The 20,868-nt window shown below is 42.4% G+C and overlaps 1 protein-coding gene across 1 annotated transcript in view; it reads left to right on the top strand.

Moving 5' to 3' along the window:
• Nucleotides 1–20,868, top strand: part of OBSCN (obscurin, cytoskeletal calmodulin and titin-interacting RhoGEF) — a 291,841-nt gene that overhangs the window by 135,144 nt on the left and 135,829 nt on the right. The window contains exons 44-48 of the mRNA XM_078851342.1: nt 3,585–3,851; nt 5,268–5,534; nt 6,569–6,835; nt 8,113–8,385; nt 14,907–15,176. Of these exons, the coding sequence (XP_078707468.1) occupies nt 3,585–3,851; nt 5,268–5,534; nt 6,569–6,835; nt 8,113–8,385; nt 14,907–15,176 (1,344 nt within the window). The remainder of the gene's footprint in view (nt 1–3,584; nt 3,852–5,267; nt 5,535–6,568; nt 6,836–8,112; nt 8,386–14,906; nt 15,177–20,868) is intronic.

Here is a 20,868-nt window from a genome sequence, read left to right as displayed (position 1 = left end):
TAAAAAGGAAAAGAAAATAATTTCTGAAGTATTTTTAATACCAGCTTTACTTATTGAAATAATGTCATGGGATGCAAAGCTTGCTATTAAGGCTTGTACTCATACAGTAATGCTCCAGCACGCAACAACTATAAGGCTGGGGGACTCTGTTTAAAATAGCTCTCAATAATACTGTGCTAGAGTCCTCATGCATTTTAAACTGAGAAGATGTCTTAAGAGAAGGGATTAAAAGTCTCCTAAAATGAAAGAAGGATATGACTCATCATCCTTTTTAATTCTGAAAGTGACATGTTTTTATCTCTGTACATTATCTGGGCATCCTATATAAGTGCCTCTTGCAATTTCCCTGCGTCCCCTTCTGCTCTTTTAGGAATACTGCTTCTTATTGTTGTTATGTGAGAGGTGTGGTTTTATGCAAATTTTTGGCTGAATCCTGCATCCTTTGCTAGCTACCTTGAGATTCATTAAGAAGACTAGTATGAGCAAAGCCTTTGACCAATATTCCTTTCTGGTGTGCTGTATTCTGTACTTCCAGCCTGGGATGTATGTTTGTGACTCAGGTTCTCCTCCATTTACTTTGAATTGACCCTTGGTGTACTATAGTAATTTTTATTATGGACAGTCTTTTGTGATGGATCATGTTTGCAATTTAGGAGATATTAAACAGATCTAGAGCAATTCATTGTACAAGTACATCACACAAACCAAAAAACGCAGCCCAGGTGAACTGAATTGTTCACTGAGCTTCACAAACTCTTTGGCAAAACTGGGCCAAGTTTCAGACAAGCTTGCATCAGTTTTGGGCCAGGAATACAATTAAATCCGCAAGGGGAGCACAAGAGCATAGCCCAAATGGCCTAACAGAGTGGCCATGCAGCAAAAGGGAATTGCAACACAGAATCCTGTGCAGGCCCCAAGATGGGCCATGTAACTCTAATTTTGTCCGTAAAACCCTCCTTTAGGAAAAAATATTGAAATGCTTACTCCTTATTGCAGATGTTCAGATCAACTCTTCAGCCCCAAGAACTTTTCCAAGACCATGGGGCGGACCCAGCACATTTGTTACTTTTGTATCAATAAAAGCCTCCTGCCCCCTGTAGGTCCTGGTTCATGTTAAGAATGAGCAAAATACATAGCAAGAGCTGCTTCCTGAAATAGATACCTTCTGGTTCTGAAAATATGCACATTACCTCTTTGGGATCTACTACTGTAGATTCCTGAGGTCTTGACACACCAAAATAGTTCATTGTAGAGGGTTACAGAGTCCAAACTCTTTCTACATTGTCTCTCCCCCAAGAAAGCCCAGTTGTGGTATGATGCACGTTATGTTTTTATTTCATAGCCCTACCAGCACTTTTTAAACATGAGCTTCGGGATGAGGAGGCAGAAGAAGGTGGCACAGTCACACTGCAGTGTGAGCTTACCAAACCTAGTGCTCCTGTAGAGTGGAGGAAAGGAGCTACAACTCTCTACCCTGGACTGAAATATGAGATGAAGCGACAAGGGCCCATTGCTGAGCTGGTCATTCATGACTTAAAACTGGACGATACAGGAAAATATACCTGTGACTCTGGGGATCAACAGACAACAGCTGCAGTGACCATACATGGTAGGCAGAACATTGCAACAGTGGCCACATAAATGTGCTATGAAATAAGGTCCTTCGAATTTTGCTTTAGTTGCCTTGCTGCTGGTCCTCTATTCCAGTGTATGTTCTGCTGTGCTCTTGGTGTATTCATAGATTCATAGATACCAAAGTCAGAAGGGACCATTGTGATCATCGAGTCCGACCTCCTGCACAACGCAGGCCACAGAATCTCACCCACCCACTCCTGCCTATTCCACTGAAATCTGAATGGATTGTTCCCACAGATCTGGCACATGTGCCAGTCTTGGGGGTGAGGGGGTTGCCTGGCATACCTGAAATGTTTAAGCAGCAGCAAAGCAGTTAAACAATCTGGTGATGTAAAGGTACTGGTGCACCCAAGCCGTCTGAGTGAGTGAAGTTGACAGCAAATGAGAATTTGGTGAGCTCTTCTATAATGGCATTATAGCTACTGCTGTTTGTGGGGGTGACCCCATATTTAAAATGTTTCTCACGCTGAATGCTCCCAAGTGGATTTTTGTAACCCAAGCTGAAGTCCGTGGAGTTTCATTCATAATTAATTTGGTCCAACTTCAGATGTCGTCTGAATCCATAGGGCAGGGAATGACCACTACTAGTGAAATGGGTAAAAGTGCCATGTTTATGGGTTTGTGAAAATTGAAAGTTTTTTTTTAATTTTATTTTTGCTTCAAATTACTTTATGCAAATGAAAGGCAGTTTATGTGGCAGAATTAGCTGACTTTTCATCATGAGCAGCTGGTTTTTTTTATGGCGACAGGAAAATTTATTTGCAAAAATTGTTGGCCTTTTCAGCTCAAGAAGATTTTGCCCAGAAGGGAAAAGCTCTATCTGGTGAAAGAAACTTTGCTGTCAATCAAATATTGACTATAGCTACCATATAACTTAAGTGTTGATGAGAGAAAACCCAAAGATGAGTTATTTGTTGCTGAATTCCCTTTTCTTTTTCGAGCTGTTCTTTTTATTTTTTCATTAATAATAAGTGGTAGGACAGGCAGGTAGAGTTGTAGGAAACAGATATTTATTAAATGTTCTGAGTAGTCAGTGCTGCACACTGACGGTAGAGTTTGAATGCAATTAGTGTCGCTCGACTTGCCTGCCTGAGCCCCCGGTGTCATACTAAACTAGGTCCTTTCTGAAAGCTGAAACTTTCTCCAATTCCATTCGTATTACATTCATCTCCCATTGAACTAACCACTGTCACATTTTGAAACTTAACATTGCCTGTTATGCATTGGCTGAGAATTTATCTACTACTAGTATTATTTATTTATATTACTGTAGCCCTGGTCACAGACCAGGACCCCACTGTGCTTTGTGCTGTACAAACACAGAACAAAAAGATAGTCTCTGTCCCAAGTTTCAGAGTAGCAGCCGTGTTCGTCTGTATCCGCAAAAAGAAAAGGAGGACTTGTGGCACCTTACAGACTAACAAATTTATTTGAGCATAAGCTTTCATGAGCTACAGCTCACTTCATCGGATGCATTCGTTTACAATCTAAAGGAGAAGATTCTCTAAGCTAAACACAACAGGCTGTTGTAAATCTTAAAACCTGATAGGAGGGAAAGGGACCACATAGGAGGACAAATTCACTACCACTTCAGCCCTTGCTTTCAGGTACTGTGTTCTTCAAATGCAGCCTCTTCTGTTCTTGTAGAGATGCTTCCATAGAAAAGTCTGATCAGATTAGATCAGTGGCTCTCAGACTTGTTCATTTTGTGGACTACTTTGTGAGACAGATCTACTCATGAAGAAACTCTGCTCCTAATGCCACAGTCCTTCCCCCACCCCACCACCGTTTCTAGGTTCAGAAACGGTTCATGAAACAGACTGACAAGAAGTGGTCTACAGACCAGTGTTAGAGAAACCCTGGTTTAGCTTGTTCTTTATGGTCCCTGGTAGATATCTTCATCTGGGGACTAACATGCACTTAAAATATTTACCTCTCAATTTTTACAGCCCTGCCCATTGTATTTAAGCAACCCCTTCAGAATCAGGAGGCTGAAGAAGGAGGTACAGCCACATTACATTGTGAGCTGTCAAAACCAAAAGTTCCAGTGGAATGGAGGAAAGGAGGCCTGGGGCTGCAGCCTAGCAATAAGTATGAAATGAAACAGAGGGAATGCATTGTGGAGCTCTTAGTACATAATCTCCAAGTCGAAGATACAGGAGAATACAGCTGTGATATTGGGGAACAGGAAACAAAGGCTTCTTTATATGTGAAAGGTAGGTGATGAGAGTCCCTCGCTGACTTCGCTCCTGAAACAATTGATTTGCTTCAGCACACAAAAGTAACATGATTGAATTATATAATTTTGGGGTATAATGATTTTTTCCCTTCAATCTTATTGATTTTCTTTAAAAATAAAGTCGCCCGGCACCATTATCCTGAAGGGAACAGTGGTATGGAAGAGGAGATGGTACTTTATTTTAAGAGATCGTATTTGTTTTTAGGAGCTGGGACAGGGTCGGGCCAGACAGCTACAGGAGTGTGCTCCTATTGGATTCTGGGAAGGTGTAGGAGCCTCCCGCAGTACAGGAGAGTGCTGGAAGGCAGATATATTAGCCCCAGGATAAGCAGGTCCCTTTTCCCTTGGTAGCTGAACAGGGGTTACTCTAAGTTAATTAGGACATCTGGGGCCAATCAAGGGCCTGCCAGAACCTGTTAAAAGCCTTCCCTCCAGCCAGATAGGGCATGCAATAGGAGCTGAGTGGGGAGGGCAAGCTACTGGAGCGCTGGGCAGTGTAGAGGCTGACAAGCATTAGGAGAGAAGCCACGCAGGTACAGAGGTGAAGAGTGGGAGAATCCCTGCCTAACAGGGTGGATGGCCCTTCTGGGCTCCAGAGGTCTGAGGGAAGAGACCCTGCCAGAGCGGAGAGATTGAACCGAGTGTCTGGTCTGTTGCCACCATGACCAGAGGGGCTACCAGAGACTGAGGGGCTCTCCTTCCTTCCCCCCCGCCCCATCAGGGAGGGACCCTGCTCTGACAGGGTGTGGACAGTAAACCCAGGGGCATGGGGAAAATTCTGAGGGAAAAGAGGAATACCCCAGCCCGCCGCTAAATGGAAGCGTGGGACCCACAGAGGCAGAGAGGAAGCTCTGTCACAGAGCACTTGAGTGTTGCTTGTAACATGAGTAACTTTCCCATACATTTGGGAAGAGTTTGAGAGGGAAGCTCCGCAATGATTCAACTTAATGTCACTGGACATTTGTCTTGATGCACCACTGATGTCCTCTCCAATATTAAACAAAAACAAAGTTCTCCATCTAGTAACTGGAATGAGACCAATGTGGGACTTTCCCAGGGTCTGGCCCTAGGAAGATTCATTTCTGAATACAGACATATCTCTGGGATCGGTTCAAAGTTAATTTAGCTCAAAGAACTCAACCAAGGGAAGACGTAAGGTCAAAGAGTACTTGAAGGAAACTTCAGAATTGCAGACAGCCTCTTTTGAAGATAATGGAATCAGTTACCATTATAATGTACAAGTTGGCAGTATACGTTCTATGATAGTGACTTTGGGGGGTATTTTTAAAAATCAGGCGCTACCTTTCCCACAACGTCAGTGTCTGGTTATGTTAACAGGTACTTGATTTGGGGTTAAATAAAAGCCCCTGTTTTTTTTTTCATTTCCTTTTAGCCCTCCCAGTTCTTTTCAAAAAAGAGCTCAAGGACAAGGAAGTGGAAGAAGGAGCTACAGTAAAACTCCAGTGTGAGCTGACAAAGGCCGCGGCTTCTGTGCAATGGAGGAAAGGCACCATAGACCTCTTTCCATGTGCCAAATATGAAATGAAATTAGATGGTCTCATAGCTGAACTTGTGATCCATAACACAGAACCAGAGGACACGTCGGATTACACCTGTGATACTGGAGATCAACGGAGCACAGCCAACCTCAGAGTGAATGGTTAGCATCACCCTAAATGGGGCACAATTTAAAAACATGATCAGTGACATGTTAGAGAAGTTACTCTGAATTTCTTCGTGAATACAACAAATTAGTAATAAGTTGAATAAGAGAAAAGCAGATGCAGAACCACGAATCAGAATGCACAAAAGTGGATTGTGGAGGGACATTTTTAGAATGCCTGTTAGGATGCATAATTCACTGCATATAAATGACCTCCATGTGTCCCTTAACAGTTGCAAGAAAATTCACACTGGATGAAGATTCCATGATTTTAACAAATGTTAATTTTTCAGATCTGGTAGTTTGGGTTATTTTCTAGTCCAGTGCAGTAATAGAATCATCATGCATAAGCAAGTTATAGAATCACTTTGATTACCTACTGATTTTCGTCTTTAATAAACTGCAGTGAAAGGCATGAGCATTTAAACAAAACAAAAATAAAGTGGGTGGCTAGTCACATAATTAACTACCCTCCCAACAGTTCAGTGGCTGTTGTCCAAGTAGTTGGATGGAATTTGTTCTCGTACAATAGTGCTACATCTTCTGCGAGGGATTATTGTTGCGAGTCTAAGGATTTTGGAAAGACAGTGATGCAACAGAATGTGTGTTTAAGGCCTGATTCTCCTCTTTCTCAAGTTGATGTAAATCAGGAATAACTCCATTGAAGTCAATGGAGTTACACTGGTGTTAGTAAGAAGAGTATACTCTGTATTTAGAATGAATGCCAATAGTGCATCCTAACTCCTAATGCTATCTTCTACATCACAAGAAGGCTCATAATAGAGCTCCTTCTGATAAAGAAACGCTGAACTTTGTGTGCAATAAAACCTTGAGGGAAATTGCACTGAAATTGCCTTTCTTTATATACTGGGATCACAAGTGGTTTATTTACCTCTGACATTATTAAATGCATATTTGTTCTGCAGCATGAGGCCACAGGCAGCCAGCCTCCTTGTGTGTAGCTGGGTTCATCTTTCTACATATAAGCACATAGCTAATGGATTGTCTATTGACTGTTCTTGACTCCACAGCCATTAAACCTCTGTTCAAGCAACAGCTAAAGAATGAGGAAGTGGAAGAGGGAGGAATGGTCAAGCTACGCTGTGAGGTCACAATAATTAATGCTGTAGTAGAGTGGAGGAAAGATGGCAGGGTGCTTCAGTCAAGTTCCAAGTATGGAATCAGACAGGATGGGACCATTCATGAGTTATGTATTCAACACCTGGAGCCTAAAGACACCGGCGAGTATTCCTGCATTGCTGGGGATGAGACAACCTCTGCAATGCTGACTGTGAAAGGTAAGAGCCTTTTACTGTGCGGTTGCTTTTCAGTACAAGATGGTGAGATTTCACAACATCATAATAGTTACTGCATATAATACAGTGTTTCATCTTCAAAAAATGATTAAAAGAGTTGTCACAAGGTAATAGAGTATGGCAAGTGTGAAGTTACTGAAGTGTTACTACGAGAGACAGAGTTTTCTTGTGGGTTCATCCAAGACCTTGGAACCAACTCCCACAGTTTCTGAAAACTACCTCCCACCTCACTACTTTCCATGCCAAGTTCAAGTCAAGCTTCTTTGACATTGCTTTCAATAATATAAACACATAATCTGGAGAAGAGAAGACTGAGAGGGGACATAACCGTTTTCAAATACATAAAAGTTTGTTATGAGGAGGAGGGAGAAAAATTGTTCTTCTTAATCTCAGAGGATAGGACAAGAAGCAACGGGCTTAAATTGCAGCAAGGGCGGTTTAGGTTGGACATAAGGAAAAACTTCCTAACTGTCAGTGTGCTTAAGCACTGAAATAAATTGCCTAGGGATGTTGTGGAATCTCCATCATTGGGGATTTTTCAGAGCAGGTTTGACAAACACCAGTCAGGGATGGTCTAGATCAGTGGTTCTCAAAGCCGGTCCGCCGCTTGTTCAGGGAAAGACCCTGGTGGGCCGGGCCGGTTTGTTTACCAGCAGCATCCGCAGGTTCGGCCAGTCACGGCTCCCACTGGCCGCGGTTTGCTGCTCCAGGCCAATGGGGGCTGCGGGAAGTGGCATGGGCCAAGGGATGTTCTGGCCGCCCTTCCTGCAGCCCCCATTGGCCTGGAGCGGTGAACCGTGGCCAGTGGGAGCCACCGTCGGCTGAACCTGCGGACGCAGCAGGGAAACAAACCGGTCCGGCCCGCCGGGGGCTTTCCCTGAACAAGCGGTGGACCGGCTTTGAGAACCACTGGTCTAGATAATACTTAGTCCTGCCTTGAGTGCAGGGGACTGGACTAGATGACCTCTCGAGGTCCCTTCCAGTCCTATGATTTTATGATAGCACATGGTGCGCTATTTTAAAAGAGGCACATACAATTTTATCCTTGGAGAGAGGAAGAGAGAGAGAACCACATGTGAAAGATGTTAGCCATGTCACTTAATGCACCTGGAAAGTACTCAGATACCAATGTGATGGACATGTTATAAGAACCCACATAAAACAGAACAGTTTTCTAGAATTATGATGAGCTGCTCTTGCGATTTTGGTCCATGTGCAGCCATTTATTCTTTCACTAATGGACATTGCAACATTTGTAGAGCCTGATGTGACCATAGTCAGTGGCCTGAAGAGCGTGGTGGTGTTTGAAGAGGAAGATGCTATGTTTCAGTGCTGGGTTTCACATGACAACGCAAGGGATGTGGAGTGGAAGCTAGAGGATGTTGCACTGCAGAGCAATGAAATGAATGAGATCTCTGTTGAAAAAGGCAAGATTCACACACTTAGGCTGAGGAAAACCACCCAGCAGGATACGGGCACCATCACTTTCAGAGTGGGACCCTACGTGTCCACAGCAGAGCTCACAGTAAAAGGTAACAAGATCCATGGCCTGAGTGAGAAGCTGATGTGGGTAGAGTGCAGCTTCTCAAGGTGTCATCCATATACAGTAATGGCAGTACTGTTATCAAATGAAATTACCAAGGATGATTAGGATCAGGATTTTGATAGAACCTTCTTCTCTCCATTTCATAGTGCCATTCTCTCCCTGAATGCCCCTTCATAGCTGCAAAGAAATTTGCACTTGCAAAATCAAACCGTATTCCCTTCCTGTACTTATTAATCATGACATTGAGCCAGCCAAAATACTGATTAATGCTTCATTACAATATGATATTTTAAGAGATGTTGTCAAGTAGCTGAGGTCCAAAAGGCAGGCTTTTGCTTCAAAAATAGCCTTACAAAACCTGCATAGAAGTTAAAACACTTTTTAGTATTTAAACGTTCCATTGCATCATTTGCACGCCAGTTATTATGTTGACATAGCATTGTAAGGGGCTCAGAGCTGAGTGGTTGACAATGTACTGCCAAAGGCAGAATCTTGAAAACTAGACTAGGGTAATTACAAGCTCCTGCAATTCCATCCTCCATATATTTATAATTTCAGTACCGCTTCCAGTCTTTAAAGAGATTCTCAAGAACGCAGAATTGGAGGAGGATGCTACAGCCACTCTGGAGTGCGAGGTCTCTCAGCCCAATGTATCAGTGGAGTGGCGGAAGGGCTCCCAGGTGATTTCTCCGAGCTCCAAATATGAAATCAGGAAAGAGGGGACAATCCATACATTAAAGATTTATAATTTAAAGCCAGAAGATTCGGGCAAATACACTTGTGATAACAGAAATCAGCAAACTACAGCCATTTTAACTGTCAAAGGTAGGTTTTTGAATGATTTTTAAAGGACGTATTTGTTCTAGTTAACAAGCACAGTCCTACTTCTATCAGATGCACTGGGACAGAGTTGGTCCTTTGAATTCGGGGGAGCTATTCTGATTTATACTGCTGAGGTTCTAGACCTCTGTTTTTAGTAGTTACGTTATTTCCACTGGATGTTGCATATGAAAGTGGTAATGGCCCCATAATGAATTCTCTCTGTGAACATCTACAAAAATTATGGAAATTTGTTACTGTGTATGTACATCCGCTTTCATATCTTATTTGGTTACTATCATAACTTTTAAAGTGAGGGACTAGTAGGTTCTGGCTACAGAGCTAGTTTTACTCTGAGTAAATGTTTGCAAACTACTCCAGTACATCTCTGTCAATGAACTTCATTCCTGACTTGAGAGGCCCCCTTCTAGTCCAGCTCTGGGCCTCAACCCTGGTCACAGATTCATAGATTTTAAGGCCAGAAGGGACCATTTAGTCTGACTTCCTGCATAACACTGGCCATAGAATTTCACCGTCACACTCTATTGAGCCCAGTGATGATTCTGTCACCTCAGTCCTGACATTCAGAGTTCTCTGTTGCATTGGCCTTAGTCAATATACACCAAAAAAAGGATTATGCAAGGTAAGATAATGGTGCTGATGCTGCTCTCTCTTACACCAGCGTAAATCAAGAACTCCACTGAAGTCAATAGAATTACACTGATGTAAAAAGCGATATGATCACTGTTAATAGCTTTAGCTAGACACTGGAAGTCAATGGGAGATGCTAGAGATCAGCACTAGTGAAAGTCAGACCCAAGGTGTCTAAAGTGGACACCCAAACATTGAGACACCCTAGATTAGTGAATTCTTTTGAAGTAACTGGCCTAAATGGCTTGTCTATGCTCACATAGTAAAACACTGTTAGACGAATATTAGAAACCAGATAATCTGATTCTCATCCACCTGTCTCCACCACTAAACTACAGCGCCACAAAGGCCAATCACCTAAACCCTTAATGTTTCCTCTTCTTAAAATAGAAATAATATTTCAGTGGGGAAAATTTCCATATCCAGATTGCAATATTATTATTAATATTTTGGGCCAAGAGTGAGTAACACATACCATTTTGACTCAAATGTGTGATATGGAATCATAGAAATGAAGGTTGGAAGGGAACTCAAGCGGTCATCCAGCCCAGCCCCCTGCACTAAGGCAGGACCAAATATACATAGACCATTCCTGACAAGAGTTGGTCTAACCTGTTCTTAAATATATCCAATGATGGAGATTTGACAACCGCCTTTGGAAGCATATTCCGTTACTTAACTGACTGTACAGTTAGGGTAGGTCTACACAGCAATTAAACGCCTTCAGCTGGCCCTTGTCAGCTGACTCGGGCTTGTGAGACTCAGACTGTAGGCCTATCAAATTGCTATATAGACATTCAAGCTAGGACTGGAGCCCAAGCTCTAGGACCCCAGCAATAGGGGAAGGTCCCAGAGTCCAGGCTCCAATGTATAGCTAAAGCTATTAACAGTGATCATATCATTTTTACATCTGTGTAACTCTATTGACTTCAGTGGAGTTCTTGATTTACATTGGCATAAGAGAGAGCAGTATCACCTCCATTATCTTAGTGTCACCCACACATTTTATAACAATACTTGTCACTCCATTATCCATGTCATTAATGAAAATATTGAATAGTACCAGGACTGATCCCTTTGGGAGTCCACTAGATATGTCCTGTCAGTTTGACAGCAAACCGTTGATAGCTACTCTTCGAGTATGGACTTTCAACCACTTGTGCATCCACTTTATAGTACTTTCATCTGGACCACATTTCCCTAGTTTGCTTATGAGAATGCCTTGTGAGACTATATCAAAAGTCTTACTAAAATCAAGATATATCCTGTCTACTGCTTCCCCCATTCACATGGCCAATAACCCTCTCCAAGAAGGAAATTAGGTTGGTTTGGCTTGATTTGTTCATGACAAATCCGTGTTGGCTGTGACTTATTACTCTGTTGTTTTCTTCTAGGTGCTCACAAATTGATTAATAATTTGTTCCAGTATCTTTCCAGGTATCAAAGTTAGGCTGGCTTGTCTCTAGTTGACTGTGTATTCGTTGTTCCCTTTTTTTTAAAATAGGTACTATGTTTGCCCTTTCCAGTTCTCTGGGACCTCATGTATCCTCCATGAGTTTGGCCAGAGATTCCCAAACTGTGGGGCGTGCTCCACTAGGGAACATGGAGGAATGTTTGGGGGAGGTGTGGTTGCGGCTTGGGCCAGCCCCCATGGGTGACGGGGAGGGAGCACTACCCAGCTCCTCTTCTGGCCCTGGCTGCTGGCCCCGTCCCCGGGACTCCAGCTGCTGGCCAGCCTCTGGCCCCAACTCTTTAACCTGTTCTTTCCCTATTCTGACTTGTGTTCCTTCCCCATTATTGTTAATATTATTTGTGTTAAGTATCTGGTCACAATTAACTGTTTCAGTGGAGACTGAAGCAAAAAAGGCATTAAACACCTCATCCTTTTTGGTGTCATCCATTATTAGTTCTCTTTCCCCACTAAGTAATGGACCTACAACTTTTCATCTTCTCTGTCTTGCCTCTAAGGTATTTATAGGATCTCTTCTTACTACCTTTTATGTCCCTTGCTAGGTGTAATTCATTTCGTGCCTTAGTCTTCCTGATTTTGTCCTTACATACTTGTGCTATATTTTTGTATTCATCCTTTGCGATGTGTCCACGCTTCCACTTTTTGTAGGATTCTGTTATGATTTTCAAGTCATTATAGAACTTCTCATACAGCCGCATTGGCTTCTTGTTATTCTTCCTATTTTTCCTTCTTATCGGGATAGTTTGCTATTGCATCTGTATTATTTTACCTTTAGTATTAGATATGCTACAACAAAGAGTCAGTCTCAAAGTTCAAGAGAAATGAAATGTTTCCAATTTCACATGGAAATTTTCCCCGTGAAAAGTGTTCACTAGTTTTGCCCGACTATAATATTAACTCCAGATTCCAACTGTTGCTTGTGATACCAAGCAAATCCAAATGCAGTTGTACTGTGAGGGGATGTACTGAATGGCATGATACTTGACCCTATTTTTTTCCTCTATGGAACCTAGCCATTCCAGCACTTTTTGAACAAAAACTCCAGAGCCAAGAAGCTGAGGAGGGCTCCCCTGTCACCCTACACGCTGAGCTCTCCAAACCCAATGCCCCAGTGAAATGGAGAAAGGGTTCAGTCCTGCTCCAAGCTAGTGCCAAGTACGAGATGAGACAGAAGGGATCTGCCGTGGAACTCCTGATTCATGACTTGCAGCTGAAAGACTCTGGAGACTACACTTGTGATTCTGGCGATGAGCAGACTACAGCGTCCTTGTTGGTAAAAGGTGACCGAAACATTATTTCTCCTAATTGTAGCTATTTCTAGTTTAGTTTAAATGTAGCAGTCATATTACTGGGATGGAAGACCAATCAATTATGAAGCATGTTAACCAAGGAATGCTGCTACCTGTCCAGTGATCATGTGGTCACCAAAAGCTTTGGTAGTGTGATAAGATTGATAGTGATTGAGCTAGACCAACCAGCCAGTCTTACGGATCTAGCTAGACATCAATCCAGGTGGCACTCAATCTGTGAGGAGGCTACATCCCTTTGGGATTTTCCTGAATTATGGAAAAGGATAAATGTGTCAGTGCTCCACATGATGCTAGGCTCAGGGACACTGGACCAGTGAGCCCAGTCCCCCTGAGCTGAACGCTGTTAAGTGTCATGCGTTTCTCATGACACTCACTGCAGCCCCCACTCCACACCACATGCTAGCCTGCCTTCCTGCAGTCCAGCTGGGTTCCCATGCGTCCAGTTGTGCTGAAGGCAGAGAGACGGCATTCTGGGGCTGTTGTGTCACTTGTTCTGCAAGCAGCTTGTCTGTTACACAGCCCCACCAACTGTTCCCTGGTCCTCTGCTGGCTCCATGGAGCAGTGGCCAGGAGGAGGGAGCAGTGCAAAAGATGAGAGCAGTCCACTCTCCTGTCCCCACCGGCAACCCCCGAACACAGCTGCCCCAAAACCTCACCCCAGCCATTACCCAGCTGCCTCTCAGAGGCAACCATCCCTCCTCAGATACACCCCAGGCACCTCCAGAAGCCACCCTCCCCTCTTACAGGCAGCCACCTTCCATCCCTGTTAGCTCTCCATACACACTCAGAACCATATTTCCTGCCCATGCAAATCTCCCCTTTCACTGTGGAGCCACTAGCGCATAATAACAGGCTGAACCAAAACTCGGGAGCTGAGCCCCCAAACTTTGTGATGTTCCAAACCAAAACCCAAAAGCTCATCTCTGAATCATACAGATGTACCCATCTATGCTCTAAATCAATACAAATAATTCTAGTTCTCCTTTCTTTCTGGAGTTTGATTTTGAAAGCTGGGCAGATTAAAGGAAGATGCCCATTTCCTCATTTGTGCATTCAAATAAAAAAAAAACCCTAAATCCCTAGCTGAGGCATCTAAGTTCCACCTTGAGCACCCAAATGGAGAATTAGGTGTCAAACTTCAGTGCTCACGTTTTAAAATGGGCTCCTGCTACTGGGCACTGTGAGATGCTGCTAAGGTCATCCTTGATTTCAGCTGGAGTTGTTGCGATTCAGCACCTCTGAAAATCAAGCGCTCTACATTTGTTCCCCATGTGGGTTTTTAAAAATGTATTTTGCAACATGAGCTAAAGAAATATCTTACAGGGTGCCATGATTTCATGTAAACTCCACTTAGACTTACCAGTCTATGAAGGCTTCCAAGAGACTGCTGCTAATGGTGATGTAAAAGGAATTAGTACATTGTGTCTGTCGGTGTGTAATTTTGGTGGGGAAACGAGTCAAAATGTTCACAACTGTATATGAAAAATAGAAGACCAGCTGTAAAGCAGGGGCAAGTTCATATCAGAAAGTCAGGAAAAGACAGTCACTAATGAAGTGCAAATGTGTTTCCCTGTTTATCTTTGTTTAGCTTTGCCAGTACTTTTTATACGACCACTCCAGAGCCAGCAAGCAGAAGAGGGTGGCATCATCACCCTGAGCTGTGAGGTCTCTCAATCCAATGCCCCCGTGCAATGGAAGAAAGCAGGGAAAGTTCTGCAACCAAGTGACAAGTACGAGATGAAACAAACTGGCCCTGTCACTGAGCTGGCAATCCATAACCTGAATGAGGCTGATGCTGGGGAATACACCTGTGATACAGGAGACCAACAAACCACAGCAGCTGTATATGTGAAAGGTAGGATTTGAACTCCTTTTTGGTCAATACCGTTGGAAGTATCTGAACTGTGTTTAAAATCATGATCCTGGCACCATGACAAAACAGAGTTCTATAGCAGTGTCGAGGGAAATCCCACTATACCTGGTCCCATGCCTGGTAGAATAAAGAGGAATTTGGTCAGCGATTTCAGTGGGTTCAGGGCCTTCAGGGATTAGAGGGCTTCACATTAATATTACTTAGCTACAGTGTGTAATCTTTCTGTTAGAAATATTTGTATATTGTATTATAATATTGTTTTAAGTACCCAGAATCCTTTGGGCATGAGTTGCCTTACCAATAATAATATAATAATAATGTCTAAAAATGGGGTAAGGTGCTTGAAAATGGATTTAAAACAGTTGTGACTTTTTCTACCAAAGAACCAGCAGCGAGCATAGTGGAGGTGCTAAAGGACGTCACCTTATATGAAGGAGAAGACGCAGTGTTCAAGTGCAAGGTTTCTCGGGAGAAAGCTCGGGACGTGCAGTGGTGCCTGGGTGGCGTACCGCTCCAGCCCAATGAAATGAACGAGATAACAGTTCAAGGGAAGCTTCACACTTTGACCCTGAGGAGGGTGACCCTAGAAGACTCTGGGTCTGTCAGTATCAGAGTAGGGCAAAATACCACAGAGGCACAGCTAACAGTCCAAGGTAAGTAAACAACCCCTTTGAGATAACAATTGCTTCAGTTCTATAGGAGGTTTGTTTGTTTTAAATTCTCTGTGCAGTCACCATCATAACCAAGCACTTTTCTAGACACCTCCCACTTACGATGGCATTGGATACTACTTGCTTGTTCTTTTACAAGCTGTGATGGTACAAAATAAAAAATAATCTTAAGGGTTGGTCAGCACCATGTGCCACCGGTTTCTTTTTCTTTTATCTCATTTTACAGTGCCAATATAGGAGTCAGTTCTGATTTCAGTTATGCCAGTTTTACACTGATGTAAGTGCAGAATCAGATCCATTATTTTTTTATGGTTTTTTCCCTCCAAAACTTCTATTTCATAGAGTTTGATTCTGAAGTCACAACACATTAGTGTAAAATTATGCTAGGTCATCAGAATCAGGGCCATTGTGTAGTCTCCTCCCGTTCACTCTTCTCTCTCCTCTACACCCAAATCCATGCTTCATGAGACAAAATACTAGCAAATGTAGGGAACAATCTTTCATTGGAAGGGCGAGGGGCTTTTATCATACTCCATGGGTTCACAATCTTTTTTTATAGCACGGACCACATCCAAACCGATAGATTGTCTTGTGAAAACCTTCTCTCCAGTTCACCATAGTATAACATTACTGCGGCAACAAGAGCAAGTGCCTACATGGAAAATCAATACTAGGAAAGTTATTTAATTTAAGTGGTTAGCTTCTTTTCTTGCATCCAGCAGGTGGGAACAAGTAGGAGAGTTAGAATCATAGATGTGTAGATTTTAAGGCCAGAAGGGATCATTAGATCATCTGGTCTGACCTCCTTTATAACACAGGCCAGAGAATTCCACCCAGTTGCTCCTATATTGATCCTCATAACTTGTGTGGGACTAAAGCATATCTTCCAAAAAGGTAAGTCTTGATTTGAAGACTTCAAGAGATGGAGAATCCACCACTTCTCTTGGCAATTTGTTTCAATGGTTAATCACGCTCACTGTTAAATTTGTGCCTTATTCCCAATTTGAATTTGTCTGGTTTTAGCTTCCAGCTATTCATTTGTGTTAAGTCTTTCTTGCCTAGATTAAAGAGCATTTTAGCACCAGGTATTTTCTTATAGTGAAGGTATTTATACACTCTAATCAAGTCAACTCCCAGTCTTCTTTTTGATAAGCTAAACAGATTGAGCTCTTACAATTATAGGATATAAGGATTGGAAGGGACCTCAGGAGGTCATCTAGACCAATCCCCTGCTCAAAGCAGGACCAACACCAACTTATCTTGAAGTCGTTAATTGAAAGGTGGTTTTTTCCAGCACTTGAATCATTTTTGGGGTTCTTCTCTGTACCCTCTCCAATTTTTCAATATCATTTTTAAAACGTGGACACTGGAACTGGGACACAGTGTTCCAGTATTGAATGACCAATCCCTAAATCCTTTTTAGAGTCACCGCTTTCCAGGATACATTTCCCTCTTCTGTAGGTATGACCTTACATTTAGCTTTTCTAAAATGTGATCCTGTGTGTGAAAACGTGAAATCTGAGACTTAAATCTTGAGCTGCTGTGCATTTCTTATGATAACCTGTATTAAAGAGTTTCCTATCTACATGCCTGATTATACATGTGCAAAATGCTTTTATTCCCCTTTCTACAGTTGCTCCAGCCATATTTGTAAAGTTGCTCGAGAACCAGGAACTGCAAGAGAGTGACACTGCAAAACTACAGTGTGAGCTATCTAAGCCTAACATCCCAGTGGAATGGAAGAAAGCTTTGTCTGTGATCAAGTCCAGTACGAAGTTTGAAATCAAGAAGGAAGGGAACGTACATACTCTGATCATCCATGATTTAAAACCTGAGGACTCAGGGGAGTATAGCTGTAATACAGTTGACAAGAAGACCACTGCCAGACTAGATATTAAAGGTGAGAAGGTGTCTCGAGAGTGCCATGCACTGAAGCCATTCATAAAATGCTATATTTTTTATGTCTGGAGGTGTTTGTGCTCTGGGATCACTCCTCTTGCCTTCAAGGATTTCATTTTTTGGGGGTGAAAAACAATCTTGTCTTTAATAATTGTTGTTAGAGCTGGTTAAGAATTTTCTGTCAAAATGATTTTTTGAGAGAGATGCGGTTTCTGCAAAATGGGAATTTTTCCATAGGAAAATTTGATGAAATTTTTGGGTGTTCTGTTGGGAGAATCTAAACTAAATATTTTGTTTCAGGTTGGGTCACCATTAAACTGCATCTGCCTAGCGTGCTGTGGTGTAGTTTGGCTGCACTGTGTTCCCATTCTCTCCTATGGGCTGGGCTCCCTAACTGGACTACATCTCCCATGATCTCCCCTCTAATTTAGCCGAGTAGTGCAGGATGAGTCACAAGACTCCAGTGAAACATGGGACCTGTAGTCAAGCCAGAGACCCGGCCAATAAGGAAGAATGAGGGCACAAAATTGACTGGCACCTAACACAGATGCAGTTCGATGCTGACATGACTTGAAACAAAACATATTGATTTGGGAATGTCAAAACATTTCATTTTGGTTGAAAATGTCAAAATGAACATTTTTATATTTCCAAATCAATTTTTTTCAGAATTTTTTGTTGTACACGAGTCCCTGTTTTGATTTTGCACTCCAATTCTGGATGAAAACAAATGTTGAAATATCAGAATTTGCCACAGGGCAGAAATTCTGATCTTTGCTCATCTCTAGTAATTATTCATCTGCAGTGGTAGAGATTATTGAATGTATAGGCAATCATCAATCTTACCTTGAAAATGGACTACATGTAGATTGCAGCATTACTCATTTAAAAATAAGCCTCTTATAAGTACTATAAATGAAATGATGGTTTGTTGGACAATTTTAGTCTCCGTTTTTTAAAAAAGTGGTTAAAACTATCTTGTGTTTCAGATAAATAGAGCTCCAGTCCAAAATGCCCCTGGGTCTTATTTTGGTTATCACCCCAAATGTGACTGACAAAACTTTGCAAACCACATTTAGCTAGTAGAGATCTGACCAATAGAGATGGGTCAAAACTGGAGCGACTAATTCAGACCTCACTACCCAAACTTTGGAGGTTCAGATAAATTGAACCTGGATTTGAATCAGACATTCTTCTGATTTTTTACAGAACTGAAGCCTGACCAATATTATGTAAAACCAAACCCCCCTTTCCCATTGGAATCCCTTCATCATTTTGAATTGTAAAGACACAGGTATTAAATGATCCCCCAGTACAAACTACTTTGCAAAACTTTGTTACTAACTAACAACAAATAGTTGCTCTACCAGAGAACTATCAACAATTCTGACATGACTATAGGCCAGGTTCTATCCTTGTTTGCATTCCTACACCCTGACTGGGAGTAAATGCAGGCAGAATTTGGCCTGTTGTCTTCAGGAATTCCATTATTGTTCAAGCTGTTATCAGTTCATTTTTTAACAAAACAAACCTCCTCTCTTGTTTTGCTTAATTCATGCTGTCAGCCCTACCTGTGCTTTTCAAACGTTGGCTCCAAAATGAGGAAGTCGAGGAAGGGTGTACGGCCGCGCTGCGCTGCGAGCTGACAAAACCGAGTGCTCCAATTGAATGGAGGAAAGGAGATGTGGTGCTGCAGTCAAGTGACAAGTATGAGATCAGGCAAGAGGGGACTTTTGTTGAGCTGTTTATTTATGACGTGGAACTTCAGGATGCTGGGGAGTACACATGTGATTCAGGAGATCAACAAACCACTGCAGCACTGCTAGTAAAAGGTAGGAAAAGGTTTGATTTGTGGTAAATAGTCATAAAGGCCCTGGCTGTCCTCCAAAATTGGTAAAATAGAATTATCTGTAACGTTTATCCGCCAGCAAATCTCCTTTTACTATAACAATGATACAGGGTATCACTACACAGTTATTTGTACCTGGTGGACCAAACTTTTTTAAAAACCACTTCTATTCTTGTACTTGCATTTTCAATCTCACAACTGGATACTGGAACAAAATTGCAGATGCTATTGACAGTAGGCATAAACTATAGCTTCTATGAAATTGAGATTTGCTGACTGTTACTACGTGACATTATCTGAGATAAGAGTATTTCCCTGTACTTAGAATGGGGGAATACTGCTGCATATGACATACTGCTGTATGTTAAAAGTTAGCAAATATTGACTTAGAAATGGCCACCAGTATCCCCTGATTGTATAACAACCCACGCTTATGCAGTGTCACGCTCTGTTTCCCTCTAATGGCTAAGCCGTTAGAGGTTTGAGTTTGCTACTGGCTTTAAGCTGCCAGCTCCAGAAGTGCTGGGTTCAGTGTCTGTTACTGATGACACACCCAGGGGTGTTGCATTACACATGCAATTCAGATAGTTAGATGTCCAAGTACTATCATTTGCACCTGCATCTTTGTGCTTATAGGTGATTGTAGCCACAAACTGTGGGTGTGAAAACAAAGGCCAAATACAGGCCCCTTAAAAAGCCATAATTCATAGCAGCCCTGCACTGAACAACCATGATCTACTGTTACTGTTTTGTCAGTGGCCAGTCCCTATGGGGCTTTGGCCATAGTGCAACTTGAAGCACTGTATTGGGATGGCATTTACAGGTTTCCATCTCTCTCGGCCACAACTAGCCACTACCCAGAGAGAGGTGGCCCGGGGGGAGGGGGGGCTGTGATTAATGGACTGGTTCGGTAGGCCTCAGTAATTCATGCTTGAGCATTCTCACTGCAGTGCTATCAGTGTTCTTTAAAGAGGAGCTGCAGAACATCGAGGCCGAAGAAGGGGGAACAGCTGTCCTCCGGTGCGAGACCTCCAGACCTGGTGCCCTGGTGGAGTGGAGGAAAGGAGCGCTGGTACTTCAGCCCAGTGACAAGTATGAGATGCGTCAGAACGGCACCGAAGTGGAGTTAATTATTCATGACTTGGAGGTTGAGGACTGCGGACCCTACACCTGTAGCACTGGGTATGAGCTGACCACAGGCTCTGTGTACGTGCAAGGTAAGAATAAATCATTTCAAATGACCTCACGTTTCTGGTTGAGTTCAAACAGGCAGTTCTTCAGTCAACAGGCCAGATTTAGCCCTGGTGTAAGTAGGTGCGACTCCACCAATTTCTGGCTTGATTTCAGTGATGTTGCACACTTTTATACCAAGCGTGAATATGGACCAATATTTATCATATAATGGAGTTCAAAAACAATGACCATACTGTCTGTAAAATGGTATAACAGCACCTGCTTAAATAGCTATTTGCTTAGGGTGACTGCTATGAAGATATTGAATACCATGTTGTTAATTATTATTATGTTATTTTATAGCATTGTAAGTATACACAGTACTTAAATCACCGGGAAGATCCCTGGCTTAAATTGTTTACAATATCAGTGCAGATGACACCATACAGGACACCAAATCATGAATGGATCACGAAATTCGTAGACTGTCCTCATATTGAAATAGTATGTCCGAACAAACCCACTATGTTTGTCGGCAAATGCGTTGTTTATCTGAATGAGTGTGACAAGTTTATTTATGCAGGACAGTTTGAATGTAGTTCACAGAATCTAAGAACTGTACTTTAGATCAGTTCTGCGGAAGGAACGTGTATATGTTTGTCCTTTGTTTTCCCTTGGTGTACCCGTTTTCTTGCTCTGTTATACAGAAGAGGAAGCAGAGATAGTTTGTGGTTTAAAGAACATGGATGTCTT

Source organism: Lepidochelys kempii, chromosome 2 (genome assembly GCF_965140285.1).
Source record: "Lepidochelys kempii isolate rLepKem1 chromosome 2, rLepKem1.hap1, whole genome shotgun sequence".
Classification (NCBI taxonomy): domain Eukaryota; kingdom Metazoa; phylum Chordata; order Testudines; family Cheloniidae; genus Lepidochelys; species Lepidochelys kempii.
The sequence above is the reverse complement of the archived record's forward strand: the minus strand, read 5'-3'. Positions and strand labels throughout refer to the sequence as shown.